Source organism: Anomalospiza imberbis, chromosome 3, assembly GCF_031753505.1.
Source record: "Anomalospiza imberbis isolate Cuckoo-Finch-1a 21T00152 chromosome 3, ASM3175350v1, whole genome shotgun sequence".
Classification (NCBI taxonomy): domain Eukaryota; kingdom Metazoa; phylum Chordata; class Aves; order Passeriformes; family Viduidae; genus Anomalospiza; species Anomalospiza imberbis.
The window spans coordinates 9,558,066-9,585,685 of NC_089683.1; the positions used below are offsets into that span (position 1 = coordinate 9,558,066).

The 27,620-nt window shown below is 36.2% G+C and overlaps 1 protein-coding gene and 2 long non-coding RNA genes across 3 annotated transcripts in view; 1 reads left to right on the plus strand and 2 right to left on the minus strand.

Annotated features, from left to right (window-relative positions):
• Positions 1 to 312: 312 nt before the first annotated feature.
• On the minus strand, positions 313 to 2,556 carry LOC137471992 (uncharacterized). The gene is made up of 2 exons (XR_010997950.1): positions 2,136 to 2,556; positions 313 to 1,083 (listed from the first exon to the last, which is right to left on the minus strand). It is a non-coding gene; the product is annotated as an uncharacterized lncRNA (long non-coding RNA).
• An 11,301-nt stretch (positions 2,557 to 13,857) lies between these two features.
• The window catches only part of APOB (apolipoprotein B), a 36,064-nt gene continuing 22,301 nt past the window's right edge, over positions 13,858 to 27,620 (plus strand). The window contains 15 exon segments of the mRNA XM_068183355.1: positions 13,858 to 14,011; positions 15,378 to 15,416; positions 18,051 to 18,166; positions 19,023 to 19,168; positions 20,172 to 20,325; positions 20,509 to 20,664; positions 21,657 to 21,781; positions 21,971 to 22,056; positions 22,815 to 23,034; positions 23,824 to 24,051; positions 24,221 to 24,338; positions 24,491 to 24,637; positions 26,087 to 26,298; positions 26,636 to 26,873; positions 27,400 to 27,576. Coding sequence (XP_068039456.1) covers positions 13,954 to 14,011; positions 15,378 to 15,416; positions 18,051 to 18,166; positions 19,023 to 19,168; positions 20,172 to 20,325; positions 20,509 to 20,664; positions 21,657 to 21,781; positions 21,971 to 22,056; positions 22,815 to 23,034; positions 23,824 to 24,051; positions 24,221 to 24,338; positions 24,491 to 24,637; positions 26,087 to 26,298; positions 26,636 to 26,873; positions 27,400 to 27,576 — 2,220 coding nt within the window. The 5' untranslated portion in view covers positions 13,858 to 13,953.
• Positions 17,623 to 19,026, minus strand: LOC137470239 (uncharacterized). Its single transcript, XR_010996960.1, has 2 exons — positions 18,870 to 19,026; positions 17,623 to 17,902 (listed from the first exon to the last, which is right to left on the minus strand). It is a non-coding gene; the product is annotated as an uncharacterized lncRNA (long non-coding RNA).

Here is a 27,620-nt window from a genome sequence, read left to right on the forward strand (position 1 = left end):
AGGAAAAGACATATCCAACCGTAGAGCAGTTGGTCTGACAGAAGTCCTAGATTTATTGCTATGATTGTGTGCATTTTTTGTATACAACTGGTAGCCCTATGTACATCACTAATTGCAGAAATTATGGAATTTGTATGTAAAGGTGGAATAACCCTTAGGCACCTGTTTTCCATTGAGTTCTTGGTGCCTTTGAAAATATTTTTTTCTGTCTTCCCCTGTGGTTGTGTGTTCCCTGATATAATCATGCATCTAATAATGAAACATAAAAAGTGCAATACTGGACTTGAGCATTTCAGTGTCATAAGACTCCAATAATGTGTATTTTTCGACATAGTTGTCAACCATAGACATCCACAGTTTTTATTTTAGAAGCATTCTTGAAATCTTTGGTGTAGGTTGTTAGTAGGATTTTTTTGTCTTTTTGTTTTTCTAAAAGGCCATCAGTGTTCGAGAAAAAATACCATCTGATGTTGCAATGAGTGTCTTCACCTTTCAGGATAATGTTTAACCATAGGTGTAAATGTGCGCAAACAGAAAAGCTTTTCTGTAATAACTCTGTTGTTTTAGTCTAAGAAGCAGAGAATGTGTATTTTCATCATTCTCTTAATTATTTCTGCTTAGCTAAGTTCTGCAGCATTTCTGAAGCAAAAAAAAAAAAAAAAAAAAAAAAAATATTGGGAAGGATTATCAAAATCTTTAGGATCAAAGTACTACTTCCTGTCACAAGCAACTGTGTTTTCTTATGCTGGTCATAAATATATTAAACTAGGCTCTGAAAATGTTTAGGTTTGGTTCCTTAAATGCCACTGTTTTTCTGCAAAGGCTTGTGGACTAATGCATAATTTCCAGTCTTCAGCCTTGATGTACCATTGCCTGCTTTATTTTGTGCCTGTAGCAACACCATCCTTAAGCTTATATGGCTTTTCTCTTTTTATGTGGATTTACAGGGATCAGTAATCATCCTCTTAGACATTTCCAGGGTAGAAGTGTCAGGCTGCTTTCTCTCTTCTTGAAAAAAGACTTTTTGCTTCCATATTGATTTGCATATTCCTTCCATTCCCATCTAGTTTGAATTCATGTTTGCTGAATACAAAGAACAAGAAGTGTATAGAGTGTTTTACATGAAGTCCCAGAAGTATCAAGGAAAATAAACAGTAATTACTGTTATATTCTAGTGCATAATATGCCACCAGTACAATACTTTCAGTTCCTCCTATCTGCTCCTGAATGAATGACCTTTCCCTTTTTACTACAGAAACTGATTCCTAATATTTGAATTCTTAAGTTAATTGAGTTCCTTCCCAGGCCACTTTCTGATCTCTTCCATGTTGACTATAGCCTAGATCCACAGAGAGATGTGATAGGATTCAGTCTCACTTTTAGGTTTGCTCTTTGTGCTGGGTTGCTCCCCATCTCTGATGGCAATGTCATTGTGAAGTACCTCTCTTTATCACTAGAAAGCATCACAGCAGTTCTGCCACTGTGTGTGCCCCAAGCTTTGCTAGAGAATTGAGTTTAATGCCAATTTAATTTTCAGATCAAGCTTAACAGTAGCTTTCTGTCAACTACTTTCTTCCTACTCTTCCTTTGCTTTCTGTTTTTTCCTTGCAGCAATCATACATTCCCTGTGGAATTTTGACACAACTCCCTCAATCTTCCAAGACAGAAATTTTTGCTTCTCCTTTTCTTAGTCATTGTTAACATTCTGTTTATTTTAACAGTATTTTCTGATATTTCTGATGTGATTTATTCAGTTAGGCTGGGAGCTCTAAATTTCAAGTTTAGCTTTCTTATTTAATATTGAAATTCTGGAGTAGTATTGCTCTAAAGAAATTACATTCTACTTCCATGTGCTGTAGATCAGTCTCTTAATCTGATATTTCCCCCCTAACAATATTCTCTTTTCATAAATGCTCATTGTTGGCTGAACATTTCTCTGATTCCTAGAAATTAATAATCTACCTATTGTCCTTCCCTTTTCAAGTCTTTATTCTCCTCCTTTGAAATTAAAAGTCTCTGTAATTGCACTAGAAGAATGAGTGGAAATAACGCTTTCTTGACTGTATTCCCTAAACTGAACTAAGTAGACCTGTTCAGTATGAAACCAGCAGAATCATTGCTTTCCATTTTGTTACATAAAAATTAATAGAAAGTTTTCCAGGTTTCCTCAGATTCATGTCTTGTGTCCTTACTTTTGTCTAGCATTGCATACTTTTGTTCACTGCCTATACTTTGATGACAAAATGTGCTGATTTGATGACTTATTGACTAATTCTAGGTAAGCTGCTTCCCAGATTTTTATTTCCAACCTCTCCTAGGTTTGAGAGGAATTCCAGCATGTCTTCTCCCTGCTTTTCTTTGGTCCTTAGGTCATGGCATTCCATTGCAGTTCTCTCTATATTATCTTCATGTCTCCTTGGACTCTACTCTCCCAGGCTACACCTACACTAGGAAACTAAACAAAACAATGTCAATTGAGCCTTACTTTTTCTCACAGCTAAATGGCAGAGTCAATAGCTGGGTTTAGTGCCCAGGCACTATTTCAGACTTCTCTCCTGTCAGGAATCATTTCCAGTACACATTTTGCGTGTGAGCGTCTCATGTCAATGAGAGGATTTAACTCGATGGACATGGACTGTGCTATGACAGCCCACTTGATGGACATGGACTGTGCCTTTGACTCTGACCCAGAAAATTATCCTTGGCCCATTTTATGTGTGAGCTCATTTTTAAAGTACAAACAAACCCAACTGTCCTCATCACGCTTTTCCCCTGTAACTAGTTTAATTTCTGGTTTTTGCCAGGCACTTTCTGTTTGCGTCTTTCATATTCTCCACTACAGCAAATCTGTTTGTTAAAGCAGTCTTTCTGTAGCAAGGGGTGTCTGAATTTCTCTTCAGGCAAGTTACTATCTGCATTTCTGGGCATCTTTAGGTGTGTGAATATTTGAGCATCACATTCACTCTCCTAAATTCTGTGTTCCATCCCTACTTGAATACCATATTTCCACTCCTCAGACATTTTTCCTGTTATAGTCTACTTTTTCAAATGTGTAGCTTCTTCCAAGTAGTCATCCAAAGATAATACACCTTCTAGCTTTCTGGACCTACTCTTTCCTAACCATCATCACCTTCTCTCTATGGACCCAAACTTTAAAGAAATAGGGGGAAAATCCCATAAAAAATAACCTGTTTCTAGACTGTTTGACTGCTGATAATTTGGTGGTTTAATCTAATCCTACTTCTGTGCTTTGGCTGAGTTGGATGTCCGTCAGCAGTGATTAAAGCCTGAGAATTCCAGCACCAGGTTGTCCTAAGAGCTGGTAAGCCCATATGTAAATTCACCTCAGAATAATATTTTTACCAAAGCGTAAAATTGTGGGAGAATTTAAAGCACTTTCCCAACATAAATCTCAGGTAACTGAAATTCAACATTAGGCTTGATATAATCCCATGAAACTGAATAATAAAAATGCTAATTTGAAAATTTTAGCACAACTTCTGTTCCAAAGACTTGGAGAAGCTTTACATTCTAATATTTACCTTCTTTAAACTCTGCAATCCATCAACGAGTAACTTCGCTCCACGTTCTCACTCAGTCTACATTGTCCACTTTTGAGTGCATCAGGAATTATTTCACTTAAGGTACAGAAAAACAAATGTCTACCTATGTAAGCCTGTTAAGAGAAAATTCTATGTGAGGACATAGGTGAATCTTTTAAATTTATTTCCCAGCCCCACTAGAATCAGGACTTATGAATTACTATTTAGACTGAAAGATGGGTTTTTATAGAGTATGAAGTAGACTTACAGAAACAGCTACACTCTTTCCCCAGCAATGTAAGGTGATTCAGAGAGGTATGCTGGAAACTATCAGAAGGAGCTATAGAATTACCTTCCTCTGAAGGGAAATTCTTAGTTCACATGCTTAAGCATGACAATTTGGATAATTTCAAAACTGTTATCTGTGATGTAGGTGACTGCAGGTAATCAAAGTGTTTATATTTGCATTATACCGTGTAGAGATCTAAATGTTTAATCAGATGAGTAGCAAATGCTGTGTTTCCTTGTGTTCCTCAATAATGGCAGCTATTTTATCAACAAGTGGTTCTTAAACTTTTGATGTGGCAACTGGAAACCAGAGAAAGATCCTCTAGGGTATGCAATTATTTAAGGTGTTCAAGTTTGCAAATACATAAATTACATCCTTCCTGTATTCTTGCATTGTTTTATCTGCCTGCTTCAGTATCTTTAGGTGGTATTCAGATCACCAGCTCAATCAAGAGAAGTCTTCTTTTATGTCTTTGAAAAACACTACTTCCAATCCAACCAGAATAGGACTTCCAGGAGGTAAAGAAAACCAGGAGATACATTGATAAATATATCTAAACCAGAGATCTCAAAAGCTGCTTGTGGGTCATGCTTATTCTTTGGTTTTGTTTAGTTAGATTAGGTTTACATTCAGATAAAATGCCAACTTTCAAGTTCATTGAATGCAAGATTAAAGGCCTTTGCATCTAGTATACTATCATCCACAGTAAATTGTCATGTTTGAGCTTCAGTTGCTAGCTGAGATGGCTGCAAATCTCCTATAAAATCCATATATGATTTCCAGCCACCATACAAGTGCCCTTGGTAGCCAAGGAGATAAAAATACATTTGGCTGGCACTGTTTTAGGAATGGATTTCACACACAGGCACCCTCCAAATGTCTTTTAGTACTGCAAGAAGAGTAGACCCTCATTTTCATCTTTCTCTGTATTTCTAATTGGTTTGTGTGCCTTTATCTTAGTTCTTATCTCCTCTTGAAAGCACACAGTTAGAGCCTCTTCAGTCTCTCTCAGATAAGAGATGGTGTGGCTCTTGTATTTCTCTGATCCTTCTTAGCTTCCACCACATGTTCATTGAACTGGAACCACTGGATCTGAATAATAGCTTTGTTTGCTTTCTATTATTTTTATTGTTGTTGTTGAGAACATATAATTGCTTGCATTACTACAGTACTGATATAATATTTTAACACTGTTCTCCATTCTCTTCCTTCATTATGTTACTTTTCTTTTTGCCCACCTCTACACATTAACCACAATCCTGAAGTGGTCACAACTATATGCATGTTATCTGTCCACCAAATCCTTACTGTTAGAGCGGAATTCATCTTACCTGAATTTAACATCTGAATATTATAGGCCTGAAGTCTACTCTACACTAGGAAACAGGGCACAAATATTGCCTCATGAGTTTAGGAAACGGGCAGAGGGATGTTTCAGGAAGCCCCACAGTAAAGCACTCTGAGGTTATGCATGGTTTAGTACCACAAAAGTGAGCACTTTAAGGAGCTGAAGTGGTATATGATAAGAATCTGCTAGGTTGTCCTAGCAGAGGAATTCCGGAGAGGATAATGGATTACAAGGGCTTAGTGAACAGGGAAATGAGGAGATTTCGGCAGTATAGCACTAATGCAAGACTTAGCAAAATTCTGGAAGTAAAGATAACAGTGAGATAGTGTGTGGTATGGGTAATGTGCTGAAACAGAAAATAGGAAGAAATGAAAGAGCAACATCAGAAAATAAAATTCTTTAGATGCAATTGTGGCAAAGAAAAATTAAACAGAGGTACTAGATAAAGGCAAAAAGTGGTGAAAGGTCAAGGAATAGAAAGCAAAATGTGGAGCAGTCAACAGAGAAATAGCTGCTGAAAACATCAGATGACAACAAAGAGGCAGCTTCAGAATAGAGCCCAGTCCTCATATCAGATAGATGAACATAACTCCATTATGGTCATGATGGAGTTCATTCTTGACCAATTCAATGGAGTTCATTCAATGACCTATTTATTCTTGCAGATAAAGTGACTCTTAGTGTTATGTGTCTCTTCCTTTTTCATTAAAATATGCCATAATTGGCATGATGATGTGTTGGAAGTATATGCCAAAAAATCTAAGTAAGAATCTTCACACTTGACAACAAAATAAATAGTTAGATATTTTATTTACCTTGACTAAGCACGTTTGCAAAGAATTAAAAAAAAATTAACTTCTGATAGTTTTCTTTCTGTTACTAAATAACATCTGAATACTATTTGAACAACAGGATGTTGCCTTTTTTTTTTTCCTTTTCTGAGCTCCAGCTGCTATTGAAAGATAAACCTTAACCTATCTTTGAAGCTTATACCTTATCTAAGTGTTAAATGAGGTTTGGTTTCATTTGAATGATCAGCATAATGAATCACTACGTTTTTGATAGCAGAGACAATTGGACAGTCATGCACAAGCATAAGAGAAAATGCTCTATCTTCACTGAAATCTTTAAATAAAGGAGTTTTAAGTGGCAACTGTCTGCAACTCACTATTATCCTGAGAGGCATGTTGTCCACAGATGTCATGGACTGATTTTCAAACCTGCAGACCCCAAAACAGAAGCTCTATACAGAATCCTTTACAATGTCAGTCTAGCCCCTGGGACATCATGAAATGTGGAGGCAGGGCCAGCAAGGGGTAGCATGCTTATTTCCAGTGCCATTCTTTCAGACTGTGTGGTGGAATTAAAAAATAACAGATTTTATTGAAAAAATGTAGTAATATTGGAAATAATTTTTAACCAAATCTTTAGATTTGGAACACCCTTGATTTAGTCAGAAGTCTGTATTAATCAATGTATGGAAGTGTGTATCTGTATAGGAAATAACCATTCACATGTAAGATGTTTACAGTAGGATTCCCATTTGCTGTGTGAAATAATAGAGACAAGTTACTATACTGAATAAATACACTTCTCTCATGATGATTTATATTCCATCAAGTGTATAATTCATCAAAACTGAACTTCCTTTGCAAACATGTATCTTTTACTAATTTGGCTTTTAGGAGACACATTTCCTTCTTCAGAAATACAATAACAACAAAAAAAATCTCATGCTATTTAGAAGACTGATAATTTTTTTGAAATCCAAACTGATAATAACAGAATCATAGAAACACAAAATCAAAGAAGTGAAATAAAATAAAATAAAATAAAAATTCATGAAGTACAGAAAATGCTTTTCTTACAAAAATATATTAAAATACATTGCAAAAATTTTAGATTTGACAGCATATTTTAGATTTCTTGTTCCTGTGATAGGGAAATATGTAGTATTTTTATGCACCACAGTATTGTCCCATATATTGTCCCATACAAGTAAGGATACAATTATTTCATGCAATAATGTATATTACCTTAGTTTTAAAATAGATTAAAAGATATTAAAAATATTGTTCATTCCTGTTAGTTGTATGTTAATCTAGGCTGGTATACTGAGTTTAGAAAAGAACTCAGACAGAGGGTAAAAGGTCCTTTCCTCTCAGATGCCTTCTAAAAATGAAGAATCTTGGATATCATCAGTAGATTTGTGCTGTTTAATCAGCAAAATACTCAGATGTATGGGTAAATGAAGATACTTCAATTATGCAATCTATGTTTAAAGATAAAAGGCAGGGCTTTTTCTCAAATCTCTGTGGCTCTTGGCCTGTCCTAGAATTTAAAATCACAACCACTATAATAATGTTTCTAATTTTGAAAGCATTTTTACCCAGGGAAGTGAACTGAACCCACTGTTTATTAAGGTTACATTTTCAAAGGTGACCAGAAAGTGAAAAACCTTTGATGTCAGTACCAATCAGATGCAGAACATGTCCTCCTTCTTTCTAACTTTTCAGAGCCTCAAGCCCAACAGGTGCAGTTCATCATCCAGGAATGAGAATTATAACCTGGTCAATATGGAGATTAAAGTTCAGTCCCCACCTGACAGCCATATCTGCTGTCGTCACTCTTGTGGCTTCACGTGTTTTGTTTTTGTTTCTGGTAACATCATGCAGAAGCACTGACTCTTTTTTTTATCTCATCTGCACCTTAGTAAAGGGAAAAGTTATGTATAGATACCTCTTTCTCCTCCCCTGTTGAGACACTGGGTAAATCTATTTCCTTAGCTGTCATGTGTGAGTTCAGTCCACAGAGACTTCCTTGTGGCCTTTGAGCACCTGGTGTGTCACAGGGGGCATCTTCTGCAGTATTAATTATCTAACGTTAGCAGAAAGCTGATAGTGAGGGCTTCCTGTGCTCTGTAAGGCAAGTTAGTCTGCTTGTGATTCTATTCCTTATTACTAATGTAAAGATGGATTTTTTTTTGCCCTCTCCAAGAAGAGCAGTGTCCTAAAAAGACTCAGGAATGATCTAGTAAAATTCCATATAATATTGTGTAGAAAGCTGTGTTGCACAATATCAATCAGTTGAAACAGATGGATCAAATTGATGGATCAACTCAGAGAGAGTGAAAGCAACCTGTCAGAATCTTTGGCTATGAATGATTACTGAACAGCCCTCAAAAGCAGAAAGAAAAATTAACTGCTCAGAGTGATGGAAAAAATGAGCTCGCAAAACAACTGGAAAATATTTAAACATTACTCCTCGGTGTATTTGTGAGCAGTAGAAGCCAGCAAAAAGAAAAACAGCAAGGCACAATTACCTTGAATAATAATTCTTACATTCAAAGCTGCAATTTATTTGAAGTGCAGAAGGCTATTTTACTATAGTGTGATTCTTTGAGGAACATGGTATTCTGTAGAAAATTGACATGTGACAGATAAATATTTGAAAAGAAATAACAATAATATTTTTTTCAAAAAACCAAAACCTAAAGAAACTGTTTCTGTTTTGACGAATTCAGCTCGTAAATCTGGAAAAAAATTGAGGCTCTGACAAGTAGCCAGATGCAGAGATTAGGAAAAGCATCATAGAAAGCACAGTGGTGGTGTGAATTAATTTTGGGAAAGCAGTTGGAATTTTGCAGGCAGGGATGGCATCCTGTGTACATGAAAGCCTGTGGAGACAGCATGAGCTCCAGCGGTATGAAAATGATGGAGAGCTGAAACCATGGGAGAGATGAAGCAAAAAGGTGCACAGAGTTTCAAGTTGGAGCTCTCAAAAACCATGGCTGACTGAACCACTTCTGTCATGAATACAATGTTTTGGCAGGGCAGGCAATACTGGAACATTACAACCTGGACAGAAAGGATGACAAAACGCCACTGGTTCAATGGAAGTTGTAATTTTTACAGGAAATCCCCAGATCGTCATTCTGAGAGTAAATGGGTTATTTCTTAGCCTTACCTTTTTTGCAGATGCACTGAACATCTGTACCAGAAACAGTATTATTAATACTAAAAGAGACAATACATGATCAGTTTTCCAGTGGTGAACTAAAAAAGCAAGCATTTGAATAGAAAGTAATGTCAAATAAGAAAGAAACAGGGAAAAAATACTGGTTTAGAAATACATCAAGCATTTCATGGTGTCACCTTGCTGATGAGAGAGAATAAATCAGAGGTTTGCAACATCTTTGTAGGAATGTCTTGGGAAAATTCAAAATGGCTTTTAGAGAGCCAACCTACCACAGTTTTGAAAAGCAAATTTCTTTGCCTAATGACAAAACAAAATGAAGGAGCTGAGGAGGTTTAATACTTTGAAGGGAGAATATGAATAAAAGGTTCAAAGGATTCAATACATTTTCTTGTTAGTGCTAAAAGTAGTCAGACCCTTTTGCCCAAGAATATACTCAAAAGAACTAAATAAATATGTAAAAAGGAAACATTTTCCACTACCTACAAGGAGAGAAATTCTGGAGGATATGGCTTATGCCAAATATTTTTCAACTCTTGATGCCTCAGCAGGCTTCTGGCAGCGTTTCTTAGACAAACAGAGGGTATGTTTGTGCACCTCCAACACCTCCTTTGGGAGACACAGTTTCCTCCAATTGCCACTGGGTTATAGTTAGCACCATACGTGTTTCACCAGAAAATACAACCATTTTTCTCTGATGAGGGACATGCTAAGACCTGAACAGATGACACTGTGAACTGGGAAACACAGGAGAAGGCTAAGACTTATGTTTCCCAAATTACAGAAGTGCTGGGCATTGACCTGAATGAGATAAAAATAAATGTAAATGCCACATAGTGGGTATATTTCTTAGAAGAGAAAAGAAGAAAGAAGGAAGAAAAATGACAGTCAAGAAGGAAGGATAGAAAAAAGAAAAAGAGAAGAGAGAGGGACAGAGGAAAGACAAAATGATTCTTTGGAATATAAGTAGGAAGGAATATAAGGAATATAAGTAACTTAGTACTAACCATGACTGCTTCTATAAACTGTCTTGTTTTCTTGCAAAAGTTATTGAATGAAAATGAGATAAAAAACTTAATAAAGTGTTTCAGTGAGTTAATTAAAAACGTCTTATCCTAAGACTATGCAAAAACCTCTCCTACAAGTACTGTCAAAACATCTTAGCAGTCTCCAGAGAGACAAAGAAACTCTCAGTATCACCAAGCAGAAAAAAAGACTACATTCTATAATATATTATGCCATATATAATATATGCACATAGATAATAAATACAAAATATTTTTTTATATACACTATAGAATATATAATTAAAGGTTAATGGAATTTCTCTAATTATATCAATATTAACAAAACTATTATTCCCATTGCCAAAGCAGTCACAAAACAAGTAGCTCTTCACTAGAAGACACAAGTGTAGGAAGGAGTAAATTCAGACGAGTGATTTGATGCAGATTGTGCAGTTGTGGAAAAAGGTGAAGTCTGAAGACAGAGTTTCATAAAATTAATTGTTCTTTTAAAAACAAATCTAGATTCTGAATGTCAGGAGAACTACAACTAAGAGTTTTCAAAAAATAAAGTGTTAATGAACAATGTGGTTTAGAAACAAAATTTAAACCCAAATCAATTTAATAAACTTATTAAAGTTTGAATGTTAAATGGGTTTTTTGTTCAATTCTATACTTTCAACAATTTCACAATTGCTAAGGCTTCTACAGCATCTAAGAGATTTTGCACATCCATAATATGCACCAACAAATTATCTCTCTGCATAAAATTAATTCAGCATATCAGAAGTATTGTTCTGCTTCCTACATTTCCTAAGACCATTGATTCAGTGCATGGACAGTGTGTCTGAGGAATACACAAACAATGGGCTTTGTGGCCCAGAAGTATTGTAAAGAATAGGAGAGAGATAAAACCCAAGGGAAACAAGTGATGCTCAGTACAGTTTCTCCCCACACACTGACCAATGCCCAGCCCATCCCTGAGCAGTGATTGGCAGCTCCCAGCCAACTCCCTCCAGCTTATGCACCAGGCATGACGTTCCTTGGTATGGAATATCCCTTTGGCCACTTTGGGACAGCTGTCCTGGCCACGCTCCCTCACAGGTTCTTGTGAACCTCCTCACTGGCAGAGCATGAAGACTGAAAAGATCTTGACTTTTGGTAAGCACTACTTAGCAGCAAGCAAAACTTCAGTGAGTTTTTAACATTATTCTCATGCTAAATCCAAACCATGGCACTGCACCACCTACTGAAGAAGAAAATTAACTCTATCCCAGCGAAAACCAGGACACTAGGTAATACAGCAGTATAAAACTGTCACAGCAGATTGGTGCACTCATTACCTGCATGCTTATGGGCTGAGTCATAACTTTTGTAACGTTTTTATAGCCATTCAACATGATATTAATGCAGTCAGGCTCAGCTTCAGCCTGAATAACCACGTGAAGGCAGTGAGGAGACACGGGCAAAATAGGGAAATAGCTAACTCTGAATGCTGGGCACTCCAGAGCTCTGTTTATCTGCAGTGCTACAGTGAGCAAGTAAATCAATTTTAGGAAATAGTCAAAGCTGTTATGTTTGCATGCAGAAATTAATCAAATGCAATGATCAAAATGCTATCTTTGTGCACTCTCTTTGGTTCAATTATACTATAAGAAAAAGTCTTTTTTACACATCACAGCACATATTGGGGCAGCTGTGGACACAAAAGTAAACAAAAAATGTTGCTTTTTGGAAGTAAAAAAAAATTAAAATCTGGATTTATTGTATCTGTGATTGATGTAAGCCAAGGACAGAAACCAGTAAAATCAAAGAAATGCTTTCTTTCTGATGTCACCAATGAATCCCCGAAAGGAATTTTTGCAGGAAATGTCTATGAAATGGCATGCTTTTGTTAATGTCATCAGACAAAATCCTGATTACAAGAAAGATGCCTCCCTTATTGGAAAATACAGGCCATCCTACATCAATGGTTACCATTTGGCTGAGCTGATGTTGAGGGTTACATGATCTCTGTGCACCCTGGGAAATGTGATCCAGCTATTAAGTCCAAGAGAGAAAGGGTATGTAGAAATATGAGACTTTAAAGATAACTACCATGATGTATGATAAAATAGTAACATTGCAGGGTTATAGAAAATACTGCTTAGCTAAGCCAAAATTTGATTTTTGATTCAACAAGCTAAGGAAAAATATTTAAATATGTGAATGTCAAAACATTTCCATTTGATCAGATATATGGAAAATTAAATTTACTGAACAAAATGTTCTTAAATATTTCCATAGTCAATTTTTTTACTGCAGTTAGCTTTGATAAATATGAATAGAGAAAGAATTCAAACTAATAGAATTTCTCATGACATAAACCCTGTCTTTTTTGCCAGCACACATAACCTTAAAAAGAGGGATTTGTTTGCATTTAATCAAGTTTATTTTCTTCATATATTTATCCTCTTCATTCAGATAAAATTCATCATCTAGCTTTCATATTTTTGCTGTTATTACCAAACAAATACTGAACGTAAAAATAAAGAAACAAAAGAATTATGCAGAGCTTACTTTCAAAATAGGCACGTCCTGTTTTACCTGAATATTGTAAGTCAAAGTAAAATATTTTTCAAAAGGCATACGATAAATGTTGTTCCAAAGAAAAAAAAAACCTTTCAATCTCCTGCCAGTAGTTGCACAATATTCTCATTTTGTCAAGTACTCATATTCTTGATCTTCTCAATATCTGTACTAAAGCACGATGCAATATTGATTTCTTCCATCTCTAATTTATGCATGGTAATCACTTATGTAGATGTGGTACATTTATTCTAATGCATTGTTAGAGTCTCTATCTGGGGGATTTGGCTCTTAAAATTCTGCTTAAGGAAAAGACCAGTGAACTGGAAGCGACTGATCTCCAGCTCAGTCTTGTGCCTTCAGATAAGCCTGGGGGCAGCATGCCAGTGTTTGAGGGACCCTGTCGTATCACTGTCCCTTGATCTGCCACCACAGGGGAGGTAGGGCATGGGGACCGGCTTTTGTGGCAGCAAAGACACAGGAGTTATTGATATGTTACAAACAGTGGATGCACCTGAGAATCATCACATAGGAATGAGAGCTTCTCCCCTCAAAAGGTGGCAGGACCAGAAGCACAACTCGCGTGCATTTACACCAACGCACACGGCATGGGTATCAAACAGGAGGAGCTGGAAGCCGTTGTGCAGCAGGATTCTATGATGTATTGGCCATCATGGGAGCATGGTGGGATGACTTGGATTTCTGGACAGCCATAGTGGAGGGCTCTAAACTCTTCAGAAGGGGCAGGCAAGGAAGAAGAGGCACTTAGCCCTGTATTTTAGGAGTGTTTGGATACATCATGAAATCACAGAGTTTACAAAATTATAGTTTTTGATTCCCAGAGGAGGAAGGATGGGGAACTAGCAGGAGTGCTCACTGAGCCATTGTCAATCATTTATGAACAGTCCTGACTAACTGGAGAATCCCGAGTTTACTGGAGGTTAGTTCAATGATCTTAGAGGTTTTTTCCAACCTAAATGTCTCTGTGACTATCAGTAACCAAAGCAGGGCATGGTGTGGAGCGCAGTGAGGATCTGGGACTCTCACCTTTGGACTTTTGGCAATTTGCTCTGAGCTTTCTAAACTGTTTGACTCAGCTGCTTGCTACAGATTATATAAATGGAGGTCCAAGTTAGAAGGTTCACTCTCCCTGAGGCAGCAGGGAAGACTTGAAGAGGGAAGACAAAAGAGATAAAGAAAGAGCAGCAAGAGGGACCGGGGCTTACCATGGGCCCTGTGCAGCTCTTGCTGCTCTCCCTGCTGCTCAGCAGTGGTGTTCTCACACGTAAGTATTCTCTTTTATGTCAGTGCTCTTTACTGCTTTATTTATGAGTCCATTGAAACAACAATATAAAAAAAAAAAAAAAATCAAAAGGACCATGGCTTATAGAATTAGAAAGGTTGCGTGTGGCTAAGATATAATTTCTTCCCTTCATGGGAATGGGCAGTCATAGGAGGATCCCAGCGTAGAAAAGTCATGAATGTTCCCTGATGGCTTTTGAACAGATTTAATGTATTTTGCAACTTGTAAGGCATTCACTGTTTTTCTGTAGCATTGTCTTTTTAAACCCTCATGGAGCTACTATAGCTTGGAGATGCCATGCAGACTTGGCCCAGCTGTTGCTAACCTATTTTGCAGCAAATGTGAAGAGAGAGAGCAGTAAAGCAAATTGTATTTGGCAGGCAATTTAAATGCAATTTTGTATTGAAGGGACACAGTCATCAGTAAAAGAAGTGGGCCAGTAGAGGGATTTTTTTCCTAAGATCAGAAAAGACAATTGAGATCAATATGATGCTATGGATTGTGAGCTCTCCTTGCTTCCCAAGAAGTGGCTTTGTAGAATACAGGCCTATAGTGTTATCTAAGGCTTCGAGGAGCTTAAGGAGAAAAGTGAATCTAGAGGTAACTATGCAGGTCTGGTTTTATACAAAGATCTAATTCATCATATGTACATCTTTGTTGAACTAATATTCTCTTCCTGAATGATGTTACACAAATGTATTGCTATAAAATAAACCTTGTTTCTAATTGTTATTAATGATATTATTAATTTTACTTTTATAGCAATGGTAGTATTTCTGATGCTATTGTTACTGTGACTAATGTTACAGTCCATTTCTATAGAGTGGTCTACTTAGAATTTCCAGAATGAAAACTTGGAAAATGTGCAGAGAACCTTGTGGAAAGTGCTGGCCTTCATGTGTGATATCCCAAAGAATGACAGAGCATCCAGTAAATGCAAAAAAATTAGTAGATTATGTTTTATTTTATTTTATTTTATTTTATTTTAATAGAGTTATATCTAAGGAAAAGGAACATATCTAAAACTGATTGGAGCAAATAATTCTTAATTTGAAACTTGAATAGGCTTCCAACCAGCGTTCTTTTCCTCCAAGGAATAAACTCTCAATATTCAGAAAAGATTTATTGGCAGATAATTTTTGTATTACCCTTCAAAGTTGTCCTATTTTAAACATACAAAAACCAGAGTATAGCCATTCATCCATTTTGCAGCATTTTTGTGTGGTCAAATAGACTAAAATTTAAAAGTAAAATGTGTTATATGGTACGTTTAATCCATCTTATTTTACAAACATTTTTGTAAAAAGCTTTTCCATTTTTTAATGTTGTTTGTTTGGGTTTTCTACAGAAGAAGAATCACCTGAAAGTGCAAATCCAGGATGTTCAAGTAAGTGTATTTTTGCATTTCCTTTTGTTTACTTATGTCACTATTTTAACTGAAAACATCTTTCAAAGCCTGAGTTTTCCTAATCTTTTCTTCTGAAATAGCTTAAATGAAAGTGATGGTAATATTCTTAAGTCCTCCTTGCCATTTATTTTAAGTATTCAATTAACCATTAGGCTTGGTTCAATTAATTTGAAAACTTTCCTAACACTGGACAAGTTGAGGTTAAGTTTCTAAACTTTCCTAAAGTTCCCATTAAAAAACTATTTTCCGTTGGGTTTGTGAGTTTGTTGTTTGGTTGGGTTTTTTTACTTATTTCTTAATTGTCAGATGCAAATTCCTTAATCTAGAAATCCCTAGTTACCAAATGTGAAGCTTTAACAGTGAGGTTAAGTACACTACACTTCAGTGTGGACTGAATCTCACATTTTATTTACCCTTCACAGCTGCTGCTAAGCCCACATAATTGCACTTAGATTTCTAACTAAATACCTGTAGAATAAATCATCAACTCTGTCAGCAAGGACAGCAATTTCTTTAAACAAGCCAAGAGTCAGGAAATGCTGACTTTATGCTCTGTCTTTGTCATGAACTCTGACTGGTGTGACTGCTCGGTTAGATACATAATGTTCCACCACAGGGTCAAAGTACTGAATGAATTAGTTTGTTCTTAGTCTTCAGGGTTTTTGGTTTTTTTTTTCCTTTGTTGGGTGCTTTAGCACCATCACCAGGCAATTTTGTTTACTTCAGATGGCTGAGCCACCGCAAAGACTGCTGGGCTTCATTGCCAATTTCTTGTTTATTTTTTGATACAATTATTTTTTTGTCATGTGCATTTCTAAGCTTATAATTTCTCTATTCCTTTTTCACTGATTTCTGTTTAAAAGCAGGATATGAAGCAATAATTTTCACTCTAGCAATGTAGCTACCAGTGTTGCAAATTTTTCTGAGTACATTTAGAGACTAGGATAGTCAAAAGTGACAGGATTAGTGATGAATGTCTTAATAGCAGCTAATTCTAGGGTTAAATAGATAATTTAATTAAGTTATCAAATGTTTTTAAGATGCTGATTACTGTATGACAGTTAGTTATTGTTGCAATAACTCTGTTTAGCAATTACATGAAAATAATCTCAGCTAAAGTATGTAAAGCTAATAAAAGTGATAGTGCAGTGAGGAAATGAGATTTATAGGACAATTAATTTTTTGTCCTCCCTGTGTATGAAATGGTGTGACATAAAGGGCAATGTTAACATTTCCATTGGCTTCTGATGTGACAAAGATTTGATAAAAGAATATTGAGCTACATTCCTGCAGGCACAGGCAGGCAAAGTCATACAGATTTGATGGTGGGTATTTGGGTTTACACCAGCATTACCTATCTTTAGTTTTTCTATAAAAGTAGATCAGGACTGTATATGGTCAGGCAGTAACAAATAACCACAGAGAGGCAATTTAGGAAATTGCTTTTCATTCAGGATCATAACAGAATCAGTTCCAGTGAGTTGCTCAGTCTAAACCAAGGGAGCAGTAAATTTTGCTTCAGATTGACCTAGATTGCTCCAACACAGAGACTTCAAGTGCCTGATCATCATCTTTAGTTTGAAACAATGCCTGCAGTTTTAGTGAGAGTGAATTGTGTTTGAGGATATTGTTTGGCTTATGTTACTCATTCCAGACACCAAAGAAACATCTTATACTCCGGTATTTGACATAGAGACTATTTTTTTCTTTATATTTCTATAACTATGTTCATTCCTGCTTGCAGGGTTTAAAATTACAGATGGTTGAGTCTGAGGGCAACAGGGAGAGGTTAAATACAGGTGGAATTCATTCTTTTGAGGAAGCCTATTAGGGTTTGGGGCTTGCTTTGATAGAAAGAGAAACACCTCTGGAAATACTCCCTCCTGCAATAGTCCTAGTCATAATTTACTGCTTTTCCCTTCTTCTGGATGTTCTTTATGTAACTAAAGCTTATGTTCATTAAAAAAAATCTACCCTAGTAAAATTTTCTGATCTAATAAGTGAATTAGAGTAAATCATATTTCAGAGAGTCTGGGGCAGAAAGATCGTCCATAAATTCTGGTGAAATTGTATTGAGGAATGGTAGTTTTGGTGTGTTGTCTATTTCTATGTTATTTTGCTTTCAGTCTCAGTCATGTGACTGGTAAAGCAGCTCCTTATATTTGCATTATGATGGAAAAATCTAAGCTGAAAGGAATCTTTTTATTACCAATTTGAAAATTACCATTTGATTGGCTCAGTTTAGAAGCCATAGGGTAGTTTTTAAAACAGTTTCACAGTTCCAGTTTTCTCCTGTCTTTCTCATTTGCTTTTTGGGTGTGATTTGAAGGACAGGTGGGGTCACAGTGTCAGATCCCATCTGAGCAGTGGACCCCAAAACTTATGCTGCTCCTTGAAATTTTGTCTTATGCTTCAGAAAGTATCCAACTGACTTGAAGGCATCACTTCTCTGTCTGAAAGATATTCTGCAAAAAGAAATAGTGGGAGCATGGGTCTTCAGGTTTCCTTTTTCTGGCATTCATTTTAGTTATACAACATTAAGCACGCACTGTAAGGATTACATATGTATATCCCACCCAGGTCATAAAACCACTCTTATTTTCCCAATTGCAGAGGATGCAACCAGATTTAAACCCCTCAGAAAATATGTTTACTCATATGAAGCAGAGACATCAAGTGGGATCACAGGAACAGCAGATTCTCGAAGCGGTTCAAAGATCACTTGCAAGGTAGGCAAAGAGGAGTAAATACACCCACCTGGGGACTGTGTATTTAACAACATGGGAGCTGTCAGCTGTGGAGCATCCTTCAGTGATTTTCCAAACAAGATCATCCTTTTCAAGGGCACATATTGAGAATCATGAAGACTAAACCTCCCCTGTTCTAGACAGAGGCACTGAGGATGGCAGAAGTCCTTTATACCTCTGTGCCCATGCATTTCAATCCCATTCTGGCTGTACTTTTACATGAGAAAGGGGCAAGACCTGGTACTTCCATTTTCCCTGGCTCCCAGGCTCAGTCTAAGAATGTCCATTAAACATTCTAGAAGTTGAATTAAAATAACTCATTGATGCCATGAAGATCACATGAGAGCCTGCTGATGGTAACTCAAGACAATACCAGGCCTGTAGGAGTAAAAGGTCCCACAGGCCATTTAACTACCCAACATCACCTTATCTTGCCCAAACTTTCTCAACATGATGTTGGTTTTGAGTTTGTTTTTTTTTTTTTCTGAAATGGAGTAACTGTGAAAAATATTTTTATTTAGAACATACTGTTCTAATAAAGTCTAAACATATTGATCCGTGTAATGACTCAAGTTTTCATACAGTTCTAATACTCCAAATTCTCAGAAACTAAGTTGCTCATTTAGTATGATCTATGCTATTAGCCAAGCAAATACTTGCACTCTTATCTCCTCCATGGAATTACCTTAAGCTATTTAGAGCACTTTGGAGTCTTTCCCAACAGCTGGTAGCAGGGAGTTCCTGACACTTTACAAAACCCAAGGAAATTTCAAAGCAGTAGCAGGGGGATCCTGGAAATGTGATAATGCTAAAAAGAATAACATATTTGTGTTTTCAGGTTGAACTGGAGGTACCCCAGCTATGCCGCTTCATCCTGAGGACAATGCATTGCTCCTTGAGGGAGACATTTGGTGTTGACACCGAGGGAAGGGCTATTCTGAAAAAGTCCAAGAACTCTGAGGACTTTGCAAGTGCCATGTCAAAGTAAACAATGTCAATTATCATCAGTACTTGGGACAGTGTAAACAGACCACCCTAATTATGTTTTTTTAGACATGGAATATATTTAATGATAACATGGTAGATTTGTAAGCTGGTTCCACAGCAAAACTATCCCTGATAAAATTTAGGGTTAACATAGTTCTCAATTGCCAATAGGGAAGGGAATTTTACATACAACATTTTCATCTGGAATGGTTTCTTCATTTCTGTCATCTGCATCACAAAGTTATTGGGTAGTCCCTCAAAAGATTAATGCAAGTATAATTATTATTCCTTCTTGTAAGCACGTTCTCAAATGGCTGCACTTAGCTGGTTTAAGATAATTTTCCTTTGCTAACAGACTGGACAATAGAAAGGCATTTGAGATCAATGCCCAGATTTCCAATCCCAATCTCTAACGGCCTGTACAGCGAATCTTTTCCCTACGTATTTGCTTTTGTAACTAATTTCTTCTACTCCCTCCACCCAGCTAGTCTCTAGTGCTTGTCAGTGTGTATTTTTAGTCATGCACTTTCATGCTTTTTTCAGTGCCTCAATAGTCCTCTTGTCTTACTAGCTATAGATCTAAAACCAACTTGAGACAGTGTTAAAATATGTTTTACAGAAAACAGTTACAGTTTTCTTTAAAGACTCAGACTAGTAGTGAATCCTTCCCATCATTTTATAGTTTTTTCAGTAGTTAATAATTATCTCATTTTAAAAATTTATCTCCTCTCCAAATTTATGCAATTCCAAATTTCAGACATTGCTCTTGGTATTTGTTTGCCCTTAGATGATGTAATCCGGCGAAATCAAAATGTCCTTGGTTAGAATTTTGCTGCTTTAATAGTAGTACTTTCTGTTAGTAACAGCAGTGAATAGTAAATAATGATAGAACAAGATAAACATGATGCTTTATCTTTAGCCCAGTAGGTTGTTGATAACATGTTCTTTACTGTGTGGCTTTAATATGATTTCATACTAATGTTGTTTTTCTCGGGGCCAGGAATGAGCTAAAATTCAGCATGCAGGATGGAACAAAAGTCAAGTTGTATCCAGAAAAGGATGAGGCCCTGAATGTACTGAATCTCAAGAGAGGTATCATCTCAGCTCTCCTTGTCCCAACAGAAACGGTGGAAAACATAAAAACAATTCCAATGGTAGGTCTTTTGAAAGTTAACTTGATTGTATTAACCAATGGAAAAAAGCTCACCTAGACAGAGTTATTCCTGAACATCATTTTCAAAAGGCCTGGACATTCAGATCAGAAAGGGTGCCATTCAGGTAGATCAGAAAATATCTGACAGCACGAGCAGCAACACTGACTTCTTTCTTCCTTCCAGGATACTGTGTATGGAAAGTGTGACAGTGAAGTTGAATTCAAATCCAGAAAAGGGAATGTTGCAGAAGATATTTCAATTACCAGGTATCTGAAAGGCTGTGACAACTTCAGTCCCATCAGAGATCATGTCAGCCCCATTGCCGTTGTAAAAGGACTAGTAAGTATGCCATTAAAAATTATATAATGCAACATTTTTCACACCAGCACTTAAAATTATAAACAACCACTACCATGACTACTTTTACATTTATTTTTTGAAAATGTAGTTGTCCTGCACCCTTCCATTAGATCAGACTGCGGTATTGTTGGCTGTCAATAGAGAAAGATAGATACAGAGCAAGAGTGTAATTAACTTCTTTCATGTTCTTCTCTATTTTAAAGGAGAGCTTTTCATATATTGAGTTGGTACTATTGATTATTCAATAACCTATCAGAGCATAGCCAAATTTTTAGTTTTGTGAGTCAAAATATTCAAAATTCCAATTTTATCTAAAATATGTAGACCTCCAAAACTCTAAACTATATGTGATGTCCAGGAGGATAGGGCTCTAGATGCCCTGAAATAAGTGATTTGACAAAATCAGTCTACCTGTTAATCCACAATGATCAGATGAAGTTACTTGCATGAATATTGTCAGATTTCTGTCTGATATGATGGCATCTGTGCTTTTGTGTGTTTTAACTAAAAAAAAGTAAAATAGTTTCATATAATGCTCAAAACACATTTTATAATTTCTGCCACTTCTACAGCTTTTTGTAGAAATCTTTAAAATTTGTGTCATGAGACTGAAATTAAAGAGAACATCACAGTTGTTACAAGTGGATTGAACTACTCCAACAATTACAATTTGGTTTTATGAAGGAGCCTTTGTTGTAGCCAGCAGGGGATCTATCATGAAGTAACTACTAACCCAAGCACCTCAATAAGGCCTGAGGGAACATTTCAGAGGGATTTTTGCCTGAGAAGAGACTTACATCCAAAGATTGTTACCGGCACAGTTTTGTCCTTTTGTATGAATGATTCCAGTTATGCACCTTCATTTCCAATATGTAACTGTAAATCTTACAGTAAAACTATGTCAGCCTTTAAAACTATGATCGTTTCCTATTCTACTCAGTAAGCTGACTGCCAAACTATTTATTTTACAGAACACCCCGTTATCTACCCTTCTGAAGAGTACTCAGTTCTGTCATTACAATATTGATGCAAAGAAAAGGCACATAAGAGATGCTGTCTGCAGTGAAAAACACCTGTTTCTGCCCTCCTCATACAAGTAGGTTGTTCACTATTTATCATTACCCTATATTTATAAATATCAATTCTAAATGGTGATCATTCTGCCCTTACTTCATCCCTAAATGGATATTTTTTTTAAGAAGACTTTTTTTAAAAGTCTTTTTGTCAAGACTTTGTAAAGGCACTTGGACTTAACTAAAGCACTGAATTTTTCTTTTTTTCCTAGAAATCGCTATGGTTTCATGACAGAGGTTAACCAGACTCTGAAGCTTGAAGATACCCCAAAGATCATTAACAAAAATTTTGATGGAGGTATAGCTGCAGTTCTCAATATTATAAACACAGAGACAAAATATAAAAAGAGGGACAATTTTTTTTGTGAATTCTTTTTATAGTGAATTAATTAAAGATGAGAGGACCAGACAAATTAATAATTTTAAATTAAATTTTATCAACTTAGTAAGGAAAAATTTGAGTATAAAATGGGAAAACCAAGAAGTTTAAAAACACCCCTAATTTTAAATAATCTTTGTATTTTCATTTTAATTTTAAAATTATTCTTTAAAAATTAAAATCATATAATTTGCTTAAAAAGTAATTTTATTCTTATTGGAAATTAGTTTAATGAACCCTTTTCAGATACCCATAGTTTCTTATGCATCTTTTAGCTTCAGTGCCAAATGTAAATAATCCGTTATTATTATATATTTTGTTCTGAAACATACTTTTCTGACCTGCAGCTGTTAATCCCAGTCCCAATAATATATAATCCCAATAATATAACATATATTTATTAAAAGGTGAAAAAACAAATTTTGTTAATATAAGAGGTGTTAAGAAATAATTTTCATGAAAATACAAAAGAATGTATACAAACATTCAACTTTTGGGACAATTATATTAAATTCCACACCATTATTTTTGTAAACTGTTCAGCTGTTAAACTTCAACAGTTATGATATTAAATAATGTACAGACTTTGTATTTATACTGAATGTATGACAGAAGATAAAAATTAACATAGCTCCCTGATAGAGACATAAAAAATGCAATTTTTTTCCAATTTCTAGATGCACTGGAAGAGAAGGGACTTGCACTGGAAAGTACAGATGCCAAACTGCCCAGGCAGGGCGATGCTGTTCTGAAAACCCTGCAGGAAATGCAGAAACTTACAGCCTCCCAGGAAAACCAGCAGAGAGCAAGACTCTTTTACAGATTTGTTTCTGGGCTGAGGAGTTTACATAACAGCACTCTTGGCTCTCTTGTTCCAAAGATGATGGAAACCTCAAGGTATGTTTCAGCACTTCACAGTGCAAGAACACCACACATCAATGCCATGGCAAAACCATGGTATACTTGATGATTTGCTGCAAATAGTTTTAAATTAGAGGTGTAGTGGATGTATTGAGTGTCTTTCAGAAAGATAAGTGTTCTGAGAACTATACAGAGAGGGAAATAAGGAAGGGAGCATCAAGCCAACTGTGTGTGCCTGACACAATCCTTTGGATGTGTTTTTATAGCCAAATATCTTTCCTGCAGTTTTGCTCAAGGACAATAACTATAATTCCAAATGCCCAAGTGTGACTTACAGCAAAGAACACAGTTTTGAGTGTTAGACTGCAGCAGACATGGAAGAGTGCTATTATTTGGTCCGACCCTGCCCTCCACTCCACACCCTTACGCTTTTGTCCAAGCTGGACTTGAGCCAGGTTACATATACTTTATGTTCCCTATGTGTAAAGCAACTAGAGCCCCTGTCGGGGTCAATATATTAGATGATAATACTTAAAGTTGTGGAAAAGTCTCTTGTGAAGGAAAAAAAAGATATGTCCATGTAATGATCATATTGTTAACACTTACTTGTTCTAATTTAATTAGGTTATTAGTATAACTTGTAAAACCAAGAAACTTCTTTTTTGGTAAGAATTTGCATCATTTGCTTCCAGACACACATAAGCTTACATCATTTATATTAAAACATCTTAATGAACCTGCCATATGTTTGTTTCCAACAGTCAACATCCAGCTATAACTGCAAATAGGGAATTAATTAACAAAAGTAATCTCTTCTCCTTTCAGCTCCACCACTGTCCAGGCCCTGGCCCAGTGTGGGACTCCAGAGTGCTACAGTGCAATCCTTCAAATCCTGAGAGCTGGATATGTGAATCCACTTGTGGCAGACATGGTCACATACACCCTGGGACTGTTGCCTTCTCCATCTCCGCAAAGAATACAGGAAATTCTTAACATGGCCCAGTATCAGCCAAGTAGAGCTTCATTTTATGGCTTGAGTCATACTGTTACTAAGTAAGTAATGATAGCATGCAATTCTACAAAATTACAGTGCTTAGAGTAAACCCTAAGAGTGTTCACTTTGGAGGATATTTTTATTTTCATGTATTTGCTCTTTAGGAATAAAATAAAGACTATTCCCCATTTCCTCTTCTGTTTCTGATGTGTTTATCTCTTTCTTTAGGTTCTACAATGAGAAGAAGATTGTGACAGAGGAAATAGCAGATGTTGCAGACTTCATGCTATCACTGCTTGGCACTGATTGTTCTGGGGAAGATGAGCTCACATACCTCACACTTCGGGTATTTTTATTTCCTTCTTTCTTTATGCAGGCTATTATTATGATACTAATATTATAATATATTGTATTATATTATACTATCACATATATTACTCTACTTCTCTTGGTGGAGAGGAAGTTTTTGTCATATTTCTGTGTTTTCATCACTGCCAGGCTATTGGAAACATGGGTGCAGTAATGGAGAAAGCTAAACCCAGTGTGAAATCTTCTCTGAAGACATGTATCAGAAATGAAGCTGCATCACTTTCAGTTCAGAAAGCAGCCATCCAGGCATTTAGGAAAATGACAATTACTGAAGAGGTAAATTGGTCGCAAGAACCAGGATAAACTGTTCTCTGTTCACCTTGGCTGTTCACAGGAGTTACTGAATATGCAAAGCTATTCCCATTGTTTCAATTCTGCTATCTCTCTTTTATCTGGCTTCAGCTTTTCAGAACCCCTTTAGTAAGTTTCCATACACAAAGCTGGGAAACCTCCTGACTTAGTGGGTGCTGCTCTTTTGAGATGAAGTTTCTTTGTATAGTTAGTCGCAGTTTAAATGGGAAGTTCAGATCTGTTCCTTTTAGTGTCTTAAATGGAGTTCTGCTTATTTAAAGGTGGTGTTAACTAATGAATTACCTCAGACTTAAATGTATTTAACTAAGAAAAAGTCATGTCCCTATTTTATACTGGCATTTTGTTGTCATTGTTAACAGTACTGGGTAGATGTGTGTTTATAATGCAGTGACATTACACCATCCCTTGCAGATATCTTGCAGGTATCATTGGACAGAGCATTTCTGCTCAGTATGGTGAGATAGTTTCAATACTGAAAAATTTCTTCTCTAAAATATATGCTCTCTCTTCCAAACAAGGCTTAAAAAGTCTGGGAGTCTGAAAACACCTGAAACTCATATCCTCAGATTTAGTTTAATACATTTAAATTTTTTAATTATTACTTCGTTTTAAACTGGTTTTAATTTTCCTGCAGCACTAGATTTTGAGCATCTTCTTTTCCTAAATTGAATGATCTTTTTTTCCAAATTTTGACAATTTTTTCTGCACATATGATTCCCAACAATCAAAAAATCAGAATTCTTAAGTAAAATTGTAACCTAGATGTACAAGATAAAAAAAATAAAAGATTTTTTAAAAGAAGCAAACAAAAAAAGAGGAGGAAAATAAATTAAAAATATAAGAAAATAAAGGATTAGAGACACTATTTACAAGATCATTTAGTGAGAGGACAAGGGGGAATGGGTTCAAATTAAAAGAGAGTAATTTTAAATTAGACATTAGAAACAAATTCTTTACTGTGGGGGTGGTGAGGCTCTGGCTCAGAGAAGCTGTGGATACCCCATCTCTGAAAGTGTCCAAAGCCAGGTTAGAGGGGTTTTTGAGCAGCCTGGTCTAGTGAAAGGTGTCCCTACCCATGGCAGAAGAACTGGAACTAGATGGTTTTTAAAGGTCCCTTCCAATTCAAATGATTCTGTGGTCCTCTGATTCTGTGAGAATCAGTTTTAATAAAGCCATAACTTCATTATGTTTTAAGTTTAGCAAAATATCTTCAAAGAAACTGTTGTGAAAGACTGTAGAAATAAGGTACAAAAATAGGTATGCAGTCACTAAAGACTTGGATTCAGTGATCCTTATGGGTCCTTTCCAATTAAGAATATTCTGTGATTATTTCACCCTATATATTCCCGAAAGGGTTTAGCAATATCATCCATGAGCCAGTTCATCAATGCAAACCTTTTTCTATTTGTATAGGACCGTTCAGCACTTCTCAAAGCATTCCAAGAACTGGATGCACCCACAGACAAACGTCTAGCTTCCTATCTCCTAGTGATGAGAAATCCTTCCCCGGGTGATCTTGCAAAGATTTTGAGAGTCCTCACAAAGGAGAAGAGTGAGCAGGTGAAAAGCTTTGTTGCCTCACACATTGCCAACATCCTGGACTCTGAAGAACTGGGCATCGAAGAGTAAGTGAAATTTAGGTGTATTTTGGTCTCATTGGAAGAAAAAAGTTTTGACCATAGTTGCAGTAGCAGTTACCTAGCAGTGGAGTTGTTGACTGTTTTTTTTATTTATTTGAACAAGCACATCAGCTGAGTAAACTGGCTTTGTCACGACAGTGCCAGATTATGTTTTTTTCCCTTAAGTCTTATGTTTACTGTTAATATGTGCAGAGACCTATCCATTAGCAATCAGCACAGTTATATGAATGTCTGTAAAAGGCATAAAAAATCCCTTAACTAAGACTAAATGAGAGTTTGGAATATATACTAATCATATTTTAATTGCTATCCTCTTCCCTAGTCTAAAAAGCCAAGTTGAAGAAGCTCTGAAAGGAAATCAGCTCCCAACAGCCAAAGATTTCAGAAAATTCTCACAAAATTATCAGATTTCAAAAAGAGTTTCTGTACCTGGAATTGACCCCATCTCTGCCAAAGTAGAAGGAAACATGATATTTAATCCAAATAGTTATATTCCTAAAGAGACCATGCTGAAAACCACCCTGCATGCCTATGGATTCGACCCAAGTGATGTCTTTGAGGTACAACAATTATCAAAAACATTTGCTAGTATTCAGCTGCTTTCTTTCTCATTTCTCTTTTCTTATAACAACTTTCTGTGAATAATGTATTTTTTTACAAGCCTTGGGAGAAATCTAATGATCACTACAGGGGGACTTTGATTTGGTCTCAATGGGCTTTAGAGCAAGCCATTCATTTTGTGATGTCACTTGCCACTGACTGGATGGACGACCCTGATGAAGTTATTAAAGGGCTCAGGGCAAAATGAACATCTGTAACAAATTGACTTTGTGCTAATGAATCATCACTGGCACACTGAAGTACTCATAGTAGATTTTAAGTGAGATGTAACCTATGCATAGGTTTTTTTACAGAGATAAAATGAATTATAAGATATAGTGTTCCATATCTTCCATTAAGAGTCATGGGCTTCTAGGATATACTATAAATGCATTTTTTGCTCCCCAGAAAGTCTGTTTGTTGTAATGTTCCAAAGAAAAGGAAGCAACTGTCTCAGTTATGTTTTGTCCTTTCTGTTCATTTCAGCTTGGCTTGGATGGAAAGGGATTTGAACCAACACTGGAAGCGTTGTTTGGAGAAAATGGATTTTTCCCAGACACTGCAACCAAGGCCTTGTACTGGGTTGATGGCAAAGTGCCAGAGAAGGTTTCCAAGGCACTTTTTGACTATTTTGGTTACTCACAGGATGGCAAGCAGGATCAGGTACAGTTTGAAAACATTCTCTGTGCAGCACAGCATTCCTATTT